Genomic DNA, 18,932 nt, shown 5'->3' on the forward strand with positions numbered 1-18,932 from the left:
AGGAATAATTTCTTAAAGGAACACGATTTCAAGGAGGAGAGGAAAGGAAAATTAGGTTAAGATAAACAATGCCGGTGCCTAAATTGAATGCTTATCCTACGCGGGAAAAGATCATCTAGGACGACATGAAGATAAAATTCTGATTTGGGGATACTTTCTAGAACACATTCAATAAATGTGATGATAATGAAGGAAGAAAAACTTTAAAACAGAAACAGAAACATCGAGCTTTTTATCGGTTTGAGATGTCTGCACCCTAAGGGAACAATGCAAGAATAGTTAATACTCGGAACAAGTACAATTCGAACAACATTGGTACTTTAAAGGAACATAACTATATTAATTTCGATCATACATTAAAATAATATAATATGTATTATTAGCTAAAACAAATCATTGCGTACTATTAATGCTCATTCAAGTATGTCTCCCACTGACCTTTTTGGTCTTCTAATGGAGATCATTCTTATCCAAAGTTAATCATGTTCATTAATTTCTTTGTCTTAGAATCATCTTCTTAAACTTCCATTATTCGCACTTTAAGATCTCCTGACGCATTCTAAGTTTTTGTAATATGATACAAGTATATTCTCAAGTGTCTAATTTAACCCTGGATACATCTCAAAAAGTCGGTGTCAAATAAAAAGATGTGTGAAAAAATACTATTAAAAACTGAATCTCGAATGACAACTTTTTTTACTCCATTTTTAAAGCTCTTTGTTGCGTTTTTAACTGGCTAATGTTTAAAATAAAATTTTTCAAAGTGAGGATGTTTGTACCCTTAGAAATTTATCGTTGTGAATCATCCACATATGAAAGATAAATTTTAATTAAAAATGTTAAAAACAATAATGTGATTTAATTTTTATTAAGAATTTAACATACTTTATTTACTTTTAAAAGTGTAGGATTCACAGATTTAAATGCAATAACATTAGGGGATATTCAGATTTAAATACAATAACTTTAGGTGATATTCAGATTTAAATTATGAATAACTTCAGGAAAAAGCTCTGTTTATTTCTGACACTTGATACGAGTTTGTCTTCTTAAATAATGCATCGCTCTGTTTGCTCGTGAAACATATAGTCCACGAAATTTAAAAACAGATATCTGCATAAATGTTTTTCGAATCAGCAGTACTGCAAGAAATAAACAAAATTCAAAAATACAAAATTAGCAATAATTCTAACAAAATACACAGACATACAGTAAGTAATAATATTCTTGACCATGCAAACATCGGCTTTCGGTTACTTCTTTCATAAAATTTATACAGCTCAAAAACTTTCAAAAATAGACTAAAATTATTTTAATGACTTTGCTTCTTACAGAACCTACAAAATCATAGTGACGTTTGAAGTTCTTATGGTATTATATTTAAATGCATAACAATATAATCAAGATCAAAAGATTCCCTACTAGCGTTATGTATTTTATTATCATATCACACATTATTGTTCATCTAGTTTGCTTCCAAACGTACCCTTATTGATTAGTAACTTACCGTATTGAAATTGTCGATTCAGAGGTAAGTTTAACAGTAAACCCTAGTCTATGAAAGGTACGCTCACTTGGTAACCCTCGCAGTTTACTTTCACTCATGCTAATATCAAATACCAAATGAGGTAAACCACTATATAAACCGAGTTTACATAGAATCACACTCACCTGGTAGCCATCCCAAACTTGGTCAGACACTGTGCTTTGCTCTTCCAGTTGGGTCAGGACAACATCGCTCTCCACAGGAGACAGCAGAGAAGAGGAATCACGACGTTTGATATTTCTATCCTCCAATTCAATGTTTAGATCTTTGCAGTCCACATCTTCGGCAGCAGATATCTTCTCCTACATTCAAAGAACAAAACGACTAATAAATCTAACTGGAAAACTCCAGGTGTTTCACATCCCATGAAACATATTACTACTAAAAACACATTAATTAATAAAAATTAAAGGAATAAAACGTTGTAAATAAGAAAAATATCCAATAACGCTTCTGAAATCTGAACATAGAAATTCTGTTTAAAATTTAACTTTTTTATATTGGTCAAAATAAGCTTCGTGAATATATTTTTTAGTTTACAGCTGAGAATGCATTATCATAATTACACTCTATTAGCAGCTTTTTCTTTACTTAACCCGTCTTCACACATTTGAATTCTAATTTTCTTTCTTTGCTAAACAAAGAGAGAAATGCCAACAAATGAACAATTTAGGCCTCAAGCATGCCCCATTTCCTGTATATATTATACTTACTTGATGCCAGTGAATCTGCCACATCCCCTTATTTCTGGTAAAATGATATAAATATTAATATTTGTTTAACACTTGCTTAATGATTACTAATTTCAACAAAATAATTAAATGACTTCTTAAAGTATATAGCAAATGAATACCTGTTAATTTAATCATAATATGCATACATGAAGTTATATTAAATAATAACGGAAAAGCTACAAAATACATTTTGAAAAATCAGTCTGAATCTAAGGAATTTTTAAGGTAAAAAAAGCAAACATTCTTAAACTGAAAAGTAATTCAACAAATGCGTCATAAGACTACACAGTACTTCCACTTCTACTCGCTTTTACATTAAATTTCGTGAGGCAAAAAAGGTTCTTTATTTGCTTTATCCTATTAAAGAATTTTGAATTTAAATCCTCAAGAATTTCAAACATATATCTGATGAACCAAATGTATCTTTTTTTTTTAGTCCAAAGGGATTTGAATCCCGAAGGACTATTAGTTTCGTTTTGGCATTTTGCGTCGGACTCATAAATGTCGGTTCACTTTTCAAACTGTTGCCACAAAATGTTAGAGTCCTGCATTATATTTGAAGAAATTAAATAATGAAAAATCTGCATAAATGTATGCATATTTCTCGTATTGTGATAAAACAACGGTACATAGAGTCATCGAATTTTGAATAACGTAATCCTCCAACGAATATGAGCATGTGGAAGACCAAATTTGAAATTTGAAATTTGTTTTATGATCGATTTCCTATTTTTTAAAACTTTGACGAATTTTTGATTAACAAACTCAAGGATTTCAAAGCGAGCAATGGCAACGTTGTGCAGAAAAAACATTTTTATCTCCAGCGCGTGAGTCTCTGTATCGGAAATTCTAAAGATATGCTCGTTTTAAAACTATTTTGCGATATTGCTGTTGCACTGGATCTTATGGTTTAAGTGCGAGGAACATGATATTTAATAAAGAAAGGTAACACACAAAATGTTAAAAAACGCCCCTTTGGACGTAATTTAAAATCTGAAACATTTCAGATTTTTTTTTTGGGGGGGGGGATTGCTAAGTATCTATATTAAAAAAATTCAATAACAGCATTATTTTGTTGCTGTGACTTATTACATTTGTCTGGAATAAACATCAAATCAAGACCAAGAATTTTATCATACCCAAGAATCGTTGACTTAGGCCTCGGACTCATTAATTTGAATAAATTTGCCCAGCTCTGTTTTTAGGGGGAATTCCATGAGAGACGGATCTCAGAATCTGGGAGAAGGATCCGTCTTCGCCTTCCACCTACCTCTCGAAAAGATGTTACGCTCGATCGTATTTTAAATTCCTAAATTCCTCAAAGGCACTGTACACTTACAAACTTCCATGCTTTAGGATTAGAATCTGCGCTATCTTAGCCAGATCCTCTATCACCATGCATACAAGCTTTCAAATATTTACTTACAGCAATATGTGTCAATACGAAAAACCACATAAAGATATCTCGAGATTCACTTTTATTTCTAAATGCCTTAAAAATATGAAATAAATAGGATTTTAAGCTTAAAAGACAGCATTTTCACAAGAAACATAAAGTTCAGAATATCAACAGTCAGTGTTTAAACAGGATGTTCATTAATACATAAAATGCGCTTTTAAGCATGACAGCGGGTCACTGCAGAGTTCAGATAAATGACAACATAAAGCGTTCAACCGTTTGTCCCAACGTTTCCTTGCGGAACAAAAGGTAACATTCCTGTTGAAAGTGTTTAAACAGGAAGCATGAGGATCGCGCGTTTATATGCCAACAAAGCAGCGACAGAAGACATGAAATGTCGATGTTGTGTCATATGGAACGACATGACCTCTGGGAGTTACGTTTAACAAGAACAAAACTTGGGAAAGGCTCTGCTATTTAGGAACTTATTGTTCTCAACGCAGTGCATTGCAGAGAACAACATAATGGCAAGGAAGAAATGAAAAACAGTAAATGCGGTTCAGAGCTCGTAATCCTTGTTCAATTACATGATTCATCATGATATTATGATGCACATGATGTACAATGGAATATTTGGAAATTATTGCCTTAGAGAAGAAAACCGAAACTCTTTAAGCTGAAGTTCTGCCCCGAAATTCTGCTAAGTAATACTACGCCTCAAGGGTAGAAAATACTTTTCTACAGCTCTTTTTATGAAGTGCTCTACTTTAACACTACCGCAAAATATTAATTTTAGTCCAATGTTACATGCTTGTAACCGAAAATCACATCTGAAGAAACATGAACAAATTTCCAGGTATATATTTTTTTATTAATTTCCTCGGATATTTTACATTTTGAATTTTTGTTTTACTTATTTAATTGCATGAATTAAATATTTCTCAAACCGAAGAGAATTTACACATATCATAGATGTGTATGCTCACACAAAATTAATTTATTAAAACAAAGTAAATAAATAAATATAGTAACAAATTTGTTTTTTTAGCTGTGTATTATAGTTTGGGGGGGATTAGTTACTTTCTGAATAGCGTTTATACTCAATTAGAAAATGCAATTATATATTAGTAATAACTCTGCGAATAACTATTAATCAAGAGCGGATATAACGGTTTACTCATTCGACAGCACATTCAATAATTCATTGGAAATTAAGCTTGCCCTGAAATTTTTTTCTTTGGTTCAATTTAAAAGTAGCTGAAGTACCCGTATTGCTCGGGCTTTATGTACAGCGAAGAGGCTTCATTTAAGGCAGGGATGTCAAACTCATAGGTACACTTGGGCCAAACAAACAAGGTTTAACTTTAGGCGGGCCGCAAAAAAAAAAAAAAAAAAAATCAATATTCATAGAAACGTAGATTTATTTCGAATAATACAATAATAAACATATATATATATATTTATATAGAAAAGAACAAGAAAAATTTAATGTTTAAGTCCTGATACTTGACATCTCTTCTCTGCTATTATCTTTCCTATTTCGGGAGAAATTCTGTTTGCAGTGATAACTTTCAACGCTGACCCAAGGTGAGCATCATTAATACGGTTTCTAATAGGAGACTTATTACCTTTCATGACTGAAAATAACTGCTCGCACCGATAAGTGCTACCAAACATGGAAATAATTTCATATGCGAATTTTCGAGTATTTTCAAACCTGGCTGGTAAATATTTGTAAAATTCAGGCACGCCCACTTCAATGAATTTTGCTTTCAAATTTGAGTTGCATTGAATCTCGATCACCTCCATTTGCATATGGCTGGGTACTGAGTCAATACTTATTGAGAAAATCGAAGAAAACAAAAAAAAAAAAAAAAAAAAAAAAAAATTGTCTTCGAGGGAACTAAAATCATTAAACCTCGTTTCAAATTCAGTTGTTAAATTTGCAATCTTTTCTGCGTATTTTTGATACGAACAAGTATCATCTAAACTTGATTTGTTCATGCTGCACGTCGGGAAGTGCGTCAAATCTTCATTTTTAAGTTGTTTTTTCCAAAGAACTAGTTGACATTTGAATGTTTTAATTATGTCAAACATGTTCGTAATGATATGATCTTTTCCTTGTAACGATAAATTTAAATCGGTTAAGTGTTTGGTTATATAAACCAAGAAAGATAAATCTTGTATCTATATTGGATCGTAAAACAAACATACGTCTTGATTTTTCGTTTTTAAAAACTGACATATTTCTTCTTTCGAATATCAGAATTGTTTGAGAATCTTGGAGCAAGATAACCAACGTACCTCGGTATAGTAGGACAAACCCGAATATTCACTATCTAACTCACTTAAGAAAACAGTGAATTGACGCTGATTTAAACCTCGAGATCTTATAAAATTTATAACTTTTTTTATATATGACAAAACATTCTCCATATTTATTACTTTCGTGCATAGAACTTCTTGATGTATAATACAATGCATATGATGAATGTTTGAACCGTGAATTTCACTAAGTTTTTTTCTTAGTAATGCTACGAAGCCCTTGTTTTTCCCGGTCATTGATGGAGCGCTACAGAATTTAATTTTGCCAAAGGTAGATTGTATTTCTGCAGAAGTCCAAAAACACAAGTAAATATATCTTCCCCTGTGGTAGCACCAGTCATCGGTATTAGTTCCAGTAATTCCTCAAAAATGTTAAAATTCTTGTCACAAGAACGAAGAAACACTGCTAATTGAGCTTTGCCACTAATGTCCGTGCTCTCGTCACAGGCAATGGAGAAACTTTCGAAACTAGATGATTTTGCTTTGATCTGATCACTTAAATTCGCTGCTAAATCAGTAACTCTTTCCGCAACTGTATTTCGAGACAATGAAATTGATTGAAAAGCCTTCACATTTCCAGGACAAACAATTTCTCCAGCTTTCATTAGACATTCCTTGATGAAATCACCTTCAGTAAAAGGCTTCGAATGTTTAGCTATCAACTCGGACAAGACGTAGCTTGCATGTACCGCCGCTTCACTTTCTTGCAATACTTTACTAAACATGGACTGTTCCTTTTTCACTCCTAACTTGAGCTCTTTCAACTTTTCTTCTCTCATTAATCCTTCGTAATTGTTATATTTCGATTTGTGTTGTTCGTAATGACGTTTAATATTATATAACTTTGGTACATTAACAGTATTATTACATATCAAGCAGATTATTTTATCTTTTATTTCACAGCAAAAATATTCTAATTCCCATTTTACTTGGAATATTCTATGTTCGTCAGCGATTTTTCGTTTAATTTTACTACCACTTGGTTTTGATATAGACCTACTGAATACAAACGGCTGGAATAAACACGGTTAAGGTTAAAAAGTTAACAAAAATTTATTCTTTCCACAAGAGATAAATCAAAATGCTGAAATATTTCTTCAAAAATATTCTAACAATATCACAAAATGTCAAACGTTAAGCAAAAATCAATTCAAAACAGAGAAACTAATTCTATCTCACAGCGAAATCGCTAAAAATCAATCACAGCATTAAGTAAACAAACAGTTCGCTAGAACTACAGCTACTACTGAGATGAGTTGTTTGTTCTCGGCTTTTGTAAGCTTTATAAATAATTTCTCGAATATACTGGAAACATCTATAAATATCTGGATTTTTGTGGATGGGAACAGCAATTACGAGATATTTATTTATTAGGTATTAAATGCACGCGCTGTTCTATTTTTAACCTTCCAACGCAGCTGTCTTTTCAAAAATCGTCTGCGTTGCTAAGGCAACATGAAGCAAATGTAATTACACTTCTAAATAAAAAAAGAAAAAAACTAAATAAATAAATAACTATGAAATCCGTAACAATATGAATTAAGTAATAATTAATGATAAAGCAAAGTGCATGCACATGCATGCACCAATACTATATCGTACAAAACTATGATTGGAAAACTAAGACCATGAGTTCGGCCACATTCGGCTATCTGGGGATGCGTACAAGTTCTGAGTGCACGTGTCCCCCAAAAGCCGAAGGTAGCTGAACGCAAGCTACTCACACGCATTTGTAATTTAAGTAGTGTGTGTGTCAGCTCGCTGTGAGTAATCTAACAACACTGAATAAATTATCGTTAATTACTTAGCAGTAAACATTTTATTTTTTTCTTCGTCGATATGTTATTTTATTATCATATATTATTATTTGCCGATATATTGGCCGGGCCGCAAAAATATTTGTTGTGGGCCGCATGCGGCCCGCGGGCCGCGAGTTTGACATCCTTGATTTAAGGGGTTAGAGATGCTAAGACAGTTATATAGAGACATAAAGACATAAAGAGACAGATAACCCCCGCTACTTGACGGTTTTATTAAGAACTGATACTTGCTTTATCATTATATTTATCATTATACATATCTATATATAATTATCATTATATATATCTATATATAATGATAAAGCAAGTATGAATTCTTAATATCTATCATTATATATATATATATATATATATATATATATATATATATAATGTTGTATGATCTTAAATTGATTTAGTGCGATATTAAGTTATTGCACTACTTGCGCAATTGCTGCAAAGTAAGTTAATAATAATTTATTTACATATTATATGGTTTACATGCATAATTCGTGTCGAAGAAGTACCGGTATAGGTAAGGGTTTCTAAATTACTTTATACTCTTAATTGATTTATACTCTTAATTTCTTTAGCAATGTACCTTTAACTAATAATTTTGTTTCCTAGTCGATTTGCTTACTGAATTTCTCGAAATTCTTTTATAGTTAAATTTCTTATTTAAGCAGTTCACTACTTTTGGTTTTACTTTTGGTTTTGTATAGTTCTTTACCCATGCCTATATGGATGATGAAACACGAATAGAGTAATTGAAGAGTTAGGTTTGGAGGTAATTCCCCTTGAAAAGATCAGTCTCCTGCCTGCTCAACAATTATTCACTTTATGCAAATTAATTTAGTCTTGAAAAATTCTTTAAAATTTTTAGGATTAATTTTTTGATTATTAAATATTTTTTCATGTTTTTAGATACTTGCCCGTAATTTATATATGCTTTCAGAATTTGAATGACATTGCAAATTAGTTCGCAGTAATAGTTTATCTTTTATTTGCATACAATTGAATTTTCATAATTGAAAATTTAAATTAGCTTTATATGAATGAGAGAATATTTGTGAAATTCAAATTTATATATATATATATATATATCATTCTTCGGAAAATCACCATACACTATCGCCGATTTCTTCTCCGTTACCAGAATATTCACAAAAAACTGATAGAGATCTCACTTAAATTCTGCCTTAAAGGTTATACTCTCTTTTGGGAAGTTCTGTACTCTTAATAGAAAATGAACATGGTGCCATCTAATGGTTTTCTTAAGAACTGATTGCAGGAAAGTAACAACGGCGACCTGAGCCTATGACGAGTGATATGGTTTCAAAAAACTGCAACTGTGCAGAAATATTGATATTTTTTTAATTTATTGTAAAAAAGCACTCCTGAGTTTCTTGCTTAGCATGTATGCCTTCCATTAATAGAAGGAACGAAACAACAAAGACATGAACCAACATATGCGCAAGGTGGGCGTCGCGAGAGCATCGTTATATATATATATATATAAGCGGCTAAAGTGTGTGTCGCCGATAGTTTATTGTTCCCACTTGGAAAAATGAGCGCGCAAATGAACGTTTCCGCAGTTTTTAATTAATATCTCGGCCGATTTAGTGCCGATTAAGTCGTACGCAGATGAGAACGGTATCGATGGATTCGGAGAATTTTTTGAATCCGAGGATACATGTCTCGAATTTCAACTCGGCGTCGTTCCGTAGATACTCTAGAAAAAAGAATTTGGCACGTAGCCAAATCCCTGTAATAGGGAAAACACAAGAAAGTGGAAAATGTAGGGAAAACGTAGGGGAAAATTAGTTTTTAATTAATATCTCGGCTAATAAAAGTCCCAAGAAGACGCGAATGGTCAAAATGGCGTGACACGGACCTGCGGAATCCGACGGGGCGCATCGCTAAGCCCGGGAGCCAGCCGTTTCGGAGAAGATGATGTTACTTCATCCCATATATGCGGCTTAAGTGTCTCTTTGTCGCCGATAGTTTATTGGTTGCTTTCGTAACTGGGTGAAGCCAATGGGGTGAAGTTGCCACGGCACAGGGTTGCCGTTTCAATTGAGACGCAGACAATTTTCTGTAAAACTTGCCTTTGCTATGACCATCCATAAGTCTCAGGGCCAACGCTTAAGCGTGTTGGCATTTTTTTACCTGAGCCTACACTTGGACACGGTCAACTTTATGTTGCCTGTTCAGGAGTTCGTGAAAGAAAAGACGTAAAATTAAAAATAATGGATGGTCCTCTGCAAGGCGAGCTTAAAAATGATGGACAGATCTACACAAGAAATATTGTGTACAAATAGATCTTTAACATGTGAATTAACATTTCATTATTTAAATCACCTTTATTTATTGAGCTAGCGGTGGCTCTTAAGAAATTTGCCGCCAGTGGTTTCCTTCATTGCACTCTACTTTAAGCAATTAAGAAAGTAGAAGGGGGGAAACTCCGTGGGGCAGTAAGCAAAGGAGCGTCTTCGCCGCCTGCCCTGGGTAATTCAGTTTAAATTAGCAGACACCTTTGCACAAATCATTTTAATTACAATTTATAATATCTAGAACAGCGGTCATTTCGTATGACGGCCGGGCTTTCTAGTTAAATATAACTGAAATAAATCTACGTTTGTAGCTTTTAAACTGCTTTTATGTTTTAATTAATATTAAAATACATTAAAAAAATAAAATACCTTACGCTTTAAGGAAAGATAACTTTAATAAAATATTTTAATTTGGGCAATGGGAGTAAATTTCTCTTAAATTCCTGAGTTCGTTTATTAAATTCAAAAGTCAAGTAAATATATTGCATTTCTCTGAATGGCACCACGCTTCTTTTATACCGATAAGTTTTCGGGTAAAATTTGAATCGTAAATATCTTACGCTTTGCAAAGTGGCAACACAAAGCTTTTAAATCGCCGAGCTTTTAATCAAAAGTTCGTGAAATTAGCATAAAATACATGTACATAAATAATGCGTACTCAGGGGGTGGTTTTTGAGAAAAAGACAATGTCTTCCCTCTTGTTTTGAAAATCAAAGTGCTAAGTTTCATCAAGATGAGAATTTAAAACTGTAGATTTGTTTGAAAGATAACGCACTGATACCTTTATTTATACGGATACTGCGAATCGAATAATAAGCCTTTTAATATTTCAGACCGAAAGCATTATTACAAAACTACCTTTGAATTAAAAATACATCTCGAATGTTTTCAAAGGCAAACAAAAGCACTACTGATTAACAATTAATATATTTTGGGGGCATTATCTTAAATATTTTAATGTAGCTACTGGATGCTGGATATAATAAAAACATTAAAAAATACTCCTTGCACAAAATTCTTAAATATACTGATTTTTCAAACAAGAAGATCTGCCATATCTGCCATCTTTCTGCGCTTCTTTATTAAAATCTTTCCCTTTTGTTACACAGATATTTATGTATATTTTAACATAAATCCGTATAAGGGCAGTAGGCTCTTCTAGCTGCGATCATCATATTATTGCTAGAAAAAAGTACACTTTCGAGCATAATTTTCTTTTAATTTTACCGGTGCAAATTATAATTACATACGCTATTTGATTCTTAAATCAAACGCAATTAACCTTGAAGCATTAAACAACAAATAATAAAAAATTACTTTGCTAAAAAAATTGCTTTATAAAAGATGCAAAATCTACAAACTTCTTAACAACAAGAATAGTAAAAAAACTGTAAAATTTCAAATACCTTTTGATCTGAGGCCTCTTTAAAAGTGTCCAGTTTCATGTAGCAATATTTAACAATACTACTGAGAATCAAGATTACGATATGTTGCAGTGGCAATTATAATGCAGACCCAATTATGCAACCTGGTGTTCATACACTTCATTTGAATGTACTGCGTATTTATGCCAAAGTAGTATTGTCCTTGGTGTAGGAAACAAATTCACTACTTAGGGAAAATGCATAAATCATCAGATCATGATGATTAAATGTTTCCTTTTCAAAGTAAATGGAATTATTCTTTTTGATTTTCCTTAAACAGATTTTATACGAAAGGGATTATTTCACATTCAAATTTGATTTTTCATTGGGAGGAAGAAAAGAAATAAAGAAGACACGCGAATCTTTGCCTTGACAAAAGCTTCACAATATTAAAATGTTTTATGATCTCATCAACAAAGCTGAAATCCAGTTCTGATAAGGAAATCTTCAGATTCGAAAAGGTGCCACAGAAATGTAATAAAAATTAAATTACTTAGGTCGAATTGAAAACTTTACAGACACGAGATTTGTTTTATGGCAATGAAGCGAATAGCAATAAAAATTATCATTAAAAAGACATAATTATTAATAAATTAATTTACTATGCGATAATGTGAGGCATTTCAAGGAAATGATTTTAACTACTGTCTCCATCTTTATTCAATGTCTAATCAACAGGTAGTTTCTTTACTATTATTTTTTTATGTTTTGGAAATGAAATAATTATATTTTCAGTCAAATAGTTTTCCGCCAATCTTTATTTAAATTTAATTTTTAAAGTAATTAGCACAATGTGCACCCGATACGTATAGCTTTCACATATTATTGAACAAACGAAAGAAACGTGAGGTGGCAGATTGCTATTGGTTTAATTAAAGTTTCGATTTAATTTTAATTGGATAAAATATTTGACTTTAAAATTTTGCCTTAAGTAGGTAAACACATTATTAGCCTCCCACCCATTTTCAATAGAAACATGAAGACGGAACAATACATTTTCTAGGTAAGACAATCTTGCACAATGTATAAAACAACACTCGCTGCAGTTCCTTTCATATGGTTCCAATGTAAAACTAATTGAAGTTTAATAGTTTTATGTATTCATGCAAATTTAGCAAACTCACACTTTAAGACTTTTTGAGACCACAACAGTACTGAATTTCTATTCACTTACAACTTAAGATGAAAACAAAGTATAAAAATTTCCGAAATCCATTTTAGGTTGGCATAGGTTTTTAAGAAAACGTCCATAGTATTCGGAGGAATTAAGCAAACGGTACCTTTTATTCGTAGACATATGTTTACTGCATTGAGGAAGGGGTGGGGGCGCGAAGTGAGGAAAAAAGCTAAAGAAACAGATGAAATGACTTAAACGAATGCAGTACCATCTATTTGGAAACACAGAAATCAAAGAAAAATTACAAACTAAAAGATAAACTTTAAAAAGCTCTGGGAAAACTGAACTGGAATCAATATTATTAATTAAAGTGAGTAGATTTTCATAACTGTGGGTGACTTTAAGGAAGTCTAATAACCCTGTAGAGACATTAGGATTATTTCGAGCCGGAGAGATGAAAAATGAGCAACGCCTTCGGCGAGAATCGAACCACGGACCTCTGGAATACGCGCCCAGCGTGCAGACCATCACACCACGAAGGCATGCTGAGAAGGCTGGAAAAATACCTTATACCCCTAACGAAGAAATTTTCAGTTAATTTTAACGGAAATAAAATCAAAAGCCTCATAACTTGAAATCAATAGTTTGTTTTTTATAAAACCATTGTCATTCTAATAGTAGTTTTTATCTAATCTTATGCCTGACGTCGTTGGCATGTGTGTCTTATAATGGATTAAACGTTTTAGAAAGATCACAAATGTAGTTGAAAGGAATGAAAACACGCACGCATATACCTGTCTCATAAGAAAATTTAAAAAAAAAAATACTTTAAAGCAAAAAAGTACACTCACATCAGATAACCGTATCTCGTGTTCTGAGCGAACATTTGCTTCAGAATCACCAAAGAAATCGGATCGCTGAGAGAAGTGTCGTCTTCTGCTTCCACAAAGACTGACAATCGTTGTTGTTCCTCCTGTCAGTGTTCTGGACCGATGACGAACGCTGTCTCCACTGTGCAGAACACTCCTGGATGACCTGCAAATGGAGTTGTCTGTTGATTATTGAATGTAATAAACTAATCCCTTGAACAAGCAAATACATAGGCAAAGAAAAAGAAACTCTCTCTTGTTTAGAATGTAGGCCACCTGCAAGAGTGAAAGAATGGCACGAGTGTTTCGCTCATTTTATCTGTCAAACAGGTATTCCGTACTAAAAACAATGAGTTTTTGTTTTAAATTCCGAGCTGTTTTCTGTTTCATTCTACTTGCATATATTTAACGCATATACGCTCTTAATTTAACGTATAACAGTTAAAACAAAACATCATAACACAGCATTGCCCATTTCTTAATATTTAGCAATTTCAAAGAAATACATCGTTAAATTGTGCACACATTTCTGTTGTTTTGCTCTCTGATATGGACACTGCATGACTTCCTCGTACGGCAAAATTAAATTACAAAAATTTTTTCATGCACTTCATTTAAACTTATTTCCTCGAATTATTCTAACTTATTAACGGTTTAATCCCTCAAGGCAAGTTGAAAATGACATCAAAAATTGAAAATTTTGAAATTAAATATCCCGGTCAACTTTTGTCGTGCGGGATCAAACTTCTCGTATTTTTATTTTTTCATAGCGAATATAAAACGTTCCCGAATATAAGTATAGGATCCGGGAGACCGCATTAAAAGTCAGATTTCGTTATTTGTCCCTTTGCGACCAAAATATGAATATTTTCGTCATTTAAATCATTTCTGCAATTGGAAATATAGACTACGACCACGGATTACAAAAATAAAGGCAGGGTCAAAGACTTTGAAGCCAGGTTTTGACTTACGCGAGATACATATGTATGTGCGTACAGACGTCAAAGTCCTTTATTCTGTCCGCACGTACAGACACGAGGCAAACAAATAGTCAAAATGAATATTTCCGAAAAACTGATAACTGAAATCTTTCGCGTTTGCAATACTTTCTTTACTTCAGATAAGGAAGTAAAAAGCGTTGCTTCAGAAAATTTCCCGAAAACATTTGTTTTTCCATCCAATTTGGGTATTATTAGCTGCAACAAACAATGAACGCAAATGAAACTGGAGCATTCTATTAAAAGTTGACAACGAGAACGTACATCTCTAAAGATGAAAATAAGTAAGCTGGTTAGCATATTATGAAAACAGGCAAGAATACACTCGTGAGAAATAAAGCACCTGACGATTAGACATGAAAATCTACTACATCTACCATAATGAAAACACGTGGGAATGATAAACGCTGGCAATCTTATAAACTACTTATAACTACTTAAATATGGCTGGCAATCTTATAAACTACTATAAACTACTTATACTACTTATAGACTTACCCAATCAGCTATTATTCCTATAACTTGTAAGGATTATGTTAATTTTATTAACAGTTAAACTTTAAGTTCCTTTCCTGTCAAATTCTTAACTTCAACTTACTACTTCCGGCCAGAACGTAGTTTTGGAATCTTGCTGACTATTTAATGAGGGGGAGCGGTATTTAGACCACGAAGTTACTGAGTTAGAGAGAATCAGAGTTTCTGATTTACGCGCGTCTCCCTTTTTGGCCACTCTCTCTATCAAAGCTGTTATTACGCTCGGCCGTACTCAAGCCCTTGCTAAGCTTCGTAGTCAAATAAGTTAAGGGGCCAACTCGATTTGAACCTTGATAGCTTCGGCTATACTTCTTTTAGTTAATCTTAGTTTTAGTTTAATTCTTAGTCTTTTAAGTTCAAGTCCAAGTGCGGGCTTTGCTTGTACACTTCCAGGCGGAGTTTTGTTAAATCTTATTGGAATAATAAAGCGTTAGTTACCCTTCTATCTTGTTGTTTCTTGTCACCGAACTCAAGCGATTATTCGCTTATCAGTTTTTAGATTCTTCACTTCCTAATTCTTCTATTCTTCACTAACTTAGAATTCCGAAGTGAGGAACTCTACAAACTGCAAATAAATTTTAAGGGGCGAGAGAACTTATTAGTCCAAAGGGGCTTTGTCCCTGAAGGACTATTGTTTTCGTTCTGCGATTTTGCGTTGAATCACTATAAATGTCCGTTTCACTTTTCAAACTGTTGCCACCAAATGCTAGAGTCTTGCATTATATTTGAAGAAATTAAATAATAAAAAATCCGCATAAATGTATGTATATTTCTTGCATTATCATAAAACAATGGTGCATAAAGCCATCGAATTTTGAATGACGTAATTTTTCCCTCCTGACTGTACGGCAGGAGGGCAAAAAAAAAAAAAAAAAAAAACTTTCTATCTCCAGCGGACGCGGAACGGTATACAGGAAATTCTAAAGATATGCTCATTTTAAAATTATTTTGCGACTTTGCTACTGAACTGAATTTTATGGTTTAAATGGACAGAACATGATATTTAATAAATAACGGTAACACACAAAACGTTAAAAAAACGCCCGGACGTAATTTAAAATCTGAAACATTTCAGATATTTACTTCCTTGTACGAAGTAAAACGGAAGTATTGTTATCGCGAAAAGTTTCAGGCAGCATTTTTCAACGAAAATATCCATTTTGACCGCTTTCGAACGCAATTTAACGATGTTTTTGCGTGATATCTGTACGTAAGGACAGAATAAAAGACTCGTTTCCTCCAAAAAAAAAAAAAAAAAAAAAAAACTATAAACTGCTTTAAAATGAATTCTGAAGAGAATATTTCATGGCGTCTGTACGAACGTATGTACGTACGAACGTATCTCGCATAACTCAAAAACGAGTAGTCTCAGAACGTTGAAAGTTTGTATATAGGACTAGAATAACATGTAGATGTGCACCTCGTATTTTGGTTGCAATCGGCCGCGTCAAACGTATATAAATATATTTATATATATATCCACTCTGTTACCCAACTCAGTGATCTCAGTTTCTTTACTCTTATATGTTTCTAAATTGTACATTTTTTACTTTAAAAATGATTGAATTATGTTGTTTTTATCTTCCGGTTAACGTTTTTATACTTTAGTAAATCTGTATGCAATATTTTTAGAATTTTCAACAATTTCAAAGTTGTTTAAGTGCCGCTAAGCCTTTTTTTTATGGCGGCCATTGATTGTTTACGTTTGAAACAGCAGACTAGTGGATTTGTTGCCAATCTAGAGAAACTTAGCTTTGCAACAACAAAGATAACGCCTTCATTTATTATTGCCAATTAAATCATGCTTAATCGTTTCTGGAATTTTTTGGAGGAAATAAGTGTTTAAGATTTACTTCGTAATGTTTAATATAGATAGTTTGAGTTTTTATGTATTTTTGCCTTCTCGCGAAATGAGAACTGAATTAATTGAATGAGAAATACTCAATCGTCTGTGAAAAACTGTTTCTTTTTTTGTTTCGTTTGCTTAATTTCTTTTATACATCATTCTTGTTTATTATAGTATTTGAATAGAACATGTGACAACGATTAGATAATTCTATTACTTAAATGATATAAATTTTGTGCATTATGAGTTATAATATGAACGAAATATAATATTGTTAAGTGAATCTAGCGCCAGATCGTCGCTATTGTAAACAAATACTGGAGTGAATTTTAAAGAATGCATTTAATCTGTTGTGGTTTATGCGCTGTCGGCGAAGTAGATTTGATTCAATTTAATATGTTTAAATGAAATGCAAGAAAAAATGCGTATAATTTAATACTCCGTACAAGGAAGTCATGTGATGTACACATCAGATTTTTATTATTATTATTTTATATAATTTCTTTAAACGTGATAAAAATTATGTAGAGTGCATTTAAGAGAATCGGCATTCACCATTGTACGGAATATTAAATTATACGCATTTTTTCTTGCATTTCATTTAAACTTATTGGATTGAATTAAATCTACTTCGCCGACAGCGCATAAACCACAATAGAATAAATGCATTCTTTAAAATTCTCTCTGGTATTTGTTTATCATAGCGACACTCTGGCGCTAGATTCACTTAACAGTATTATATTTTGTTCATATTATAACTCATATAATGCACAAAATTTATATCATTTAAAGAATAGAATTATCTAATCGTTGTCACTTGTTCTATTCAAATACTATAATAACGCTAGAATGATGTATAAAAGAAATGAAGCAAACGAAACAAAAAAAAAAAAAAAAAAAGTTTTTCACAGACGATTGAGTATTTCTCATTCAATAAATTCAGTTCTCACTTCGCGAGAAGGCAAAAATACATAAAAACTCAAAATATCTATATTAAACATTACGAAGTAAATCTTAAACACTTATTTCCTCGAAAAAATTCCAGAAAGGATTAAGCATGATTTAATTGGCAATAATAAATGAAGGCGTTATCTTTGTTGTTGCGAAGCTAAGTTTCTCTAGATTGGCAACAAATCCACTAGTCTGCTGTTTCAAATGTAAACAATTATTGGCTGCCATCAAAAAAAATCTTAGCAGCACTTAAACAACTTTAAAATTGTTGATAATTCTAAAAATATTGCATACAGATTTATTAAATGCATAAAAACCTTAACCGGAAGATAAAAACAACATAATTTAATCATTTTTAAAGCAAAAAAATGTACAATTTACAAACATATAAGAGTAAAGAAACTGAGATCACTGAGCCGGGTAACAGAGTGGATATATATATAAATATATTTATATACGTTTGGTGCGCCGATTGCAACCAAAATACGAGGTGCACATCTACAAGTTATAGCAGTCCTATATACAAAATTTCAACGTTCTGAGGATACTAGTTTTTGAGTTATGCGAGATACGTACGTATGCACGTACGTACATACGTTCGTACACACGCCACGAAAAATTCTCTTCAGAATTAATTTTAAAGCAGTTTTATAATTTTTTTGGAGGAAAGGAGTCTTTTATTCTGTCTTTACGTACAGATACTACGCAAAAGCATCGTTAAATTACATTCGATAGTGGTCAAAATGGATATTTTCGTTTAAATATGCTGCCTGAAACTTTTTCCGATTACAATACTTCCTTCTTACTTCGTACAAGTAAGTAAAAATTAAAAAAAAGAGTCCTATTTAAAGTGTAATTTTAAGTAGATAGAATAACAAGAGAAAAAGCGTTTGGGGAAAAACTCAATTTTACGAGTCAGCTTATTTTTAATAGCAAAATAATTATTAATAAGTGACTAGCTAAATAAAAAAATATTATTCCACTCGCTGCCCGAAATTCAAAAGCTATAGAAAAGCATAAAATGTTTTCCCGAGCATTAATGTTAGGGAAAATAATT

The 18,932-nt window shown here is 32.4% G+C and overlaps 1 protein-coding gene across 3 annotated transcripts in view; it reads right to left on the reverse strand.

Annotated features, from left to right (window-relative positions):
- Positions 1 to 18,932, reverse strand: part of LOC118181803 (uncharacterized) — a 193,358-nt gene that overhangs the window by 76,461 nt on the left and 97,965 nt on the right. For all 3 annotated transcript variants that reach the window (XM_035351008.2, XM_035351006.2, XM_035351007.2), the window contains exons 6-7: positions 13,529 to 13,712; positions 1,672 to 1,848 (exon numbers count right to left, since the gene is read on the reverse strand). In XM_035351008.2, coding sequence (XP_035206899.2) covers positions 1,672 to 1,848; positions 13,529 to 13,712 — 361 coding nt within the window. The remainder of the gene's footprint in view (positions 1 to 1,671; positions 1,849 to 13,528; positions 13,713 to 18,932) is intronic.

Source organism: Stegodyphus dumicola, chromosome 2 (assembly GCF_044657685.1).
Source record: "Stegodyphus dumicola isolate Sdum_Otavi_A_Nest chromosome 2, ASM4465768v1".
Lineage (NCBI taxonomy): Eukaryota > Metazoa > Arthropoda > Arachnida > Araneae > Eresidae > Stegodyphus > Stegodyphus dumicola.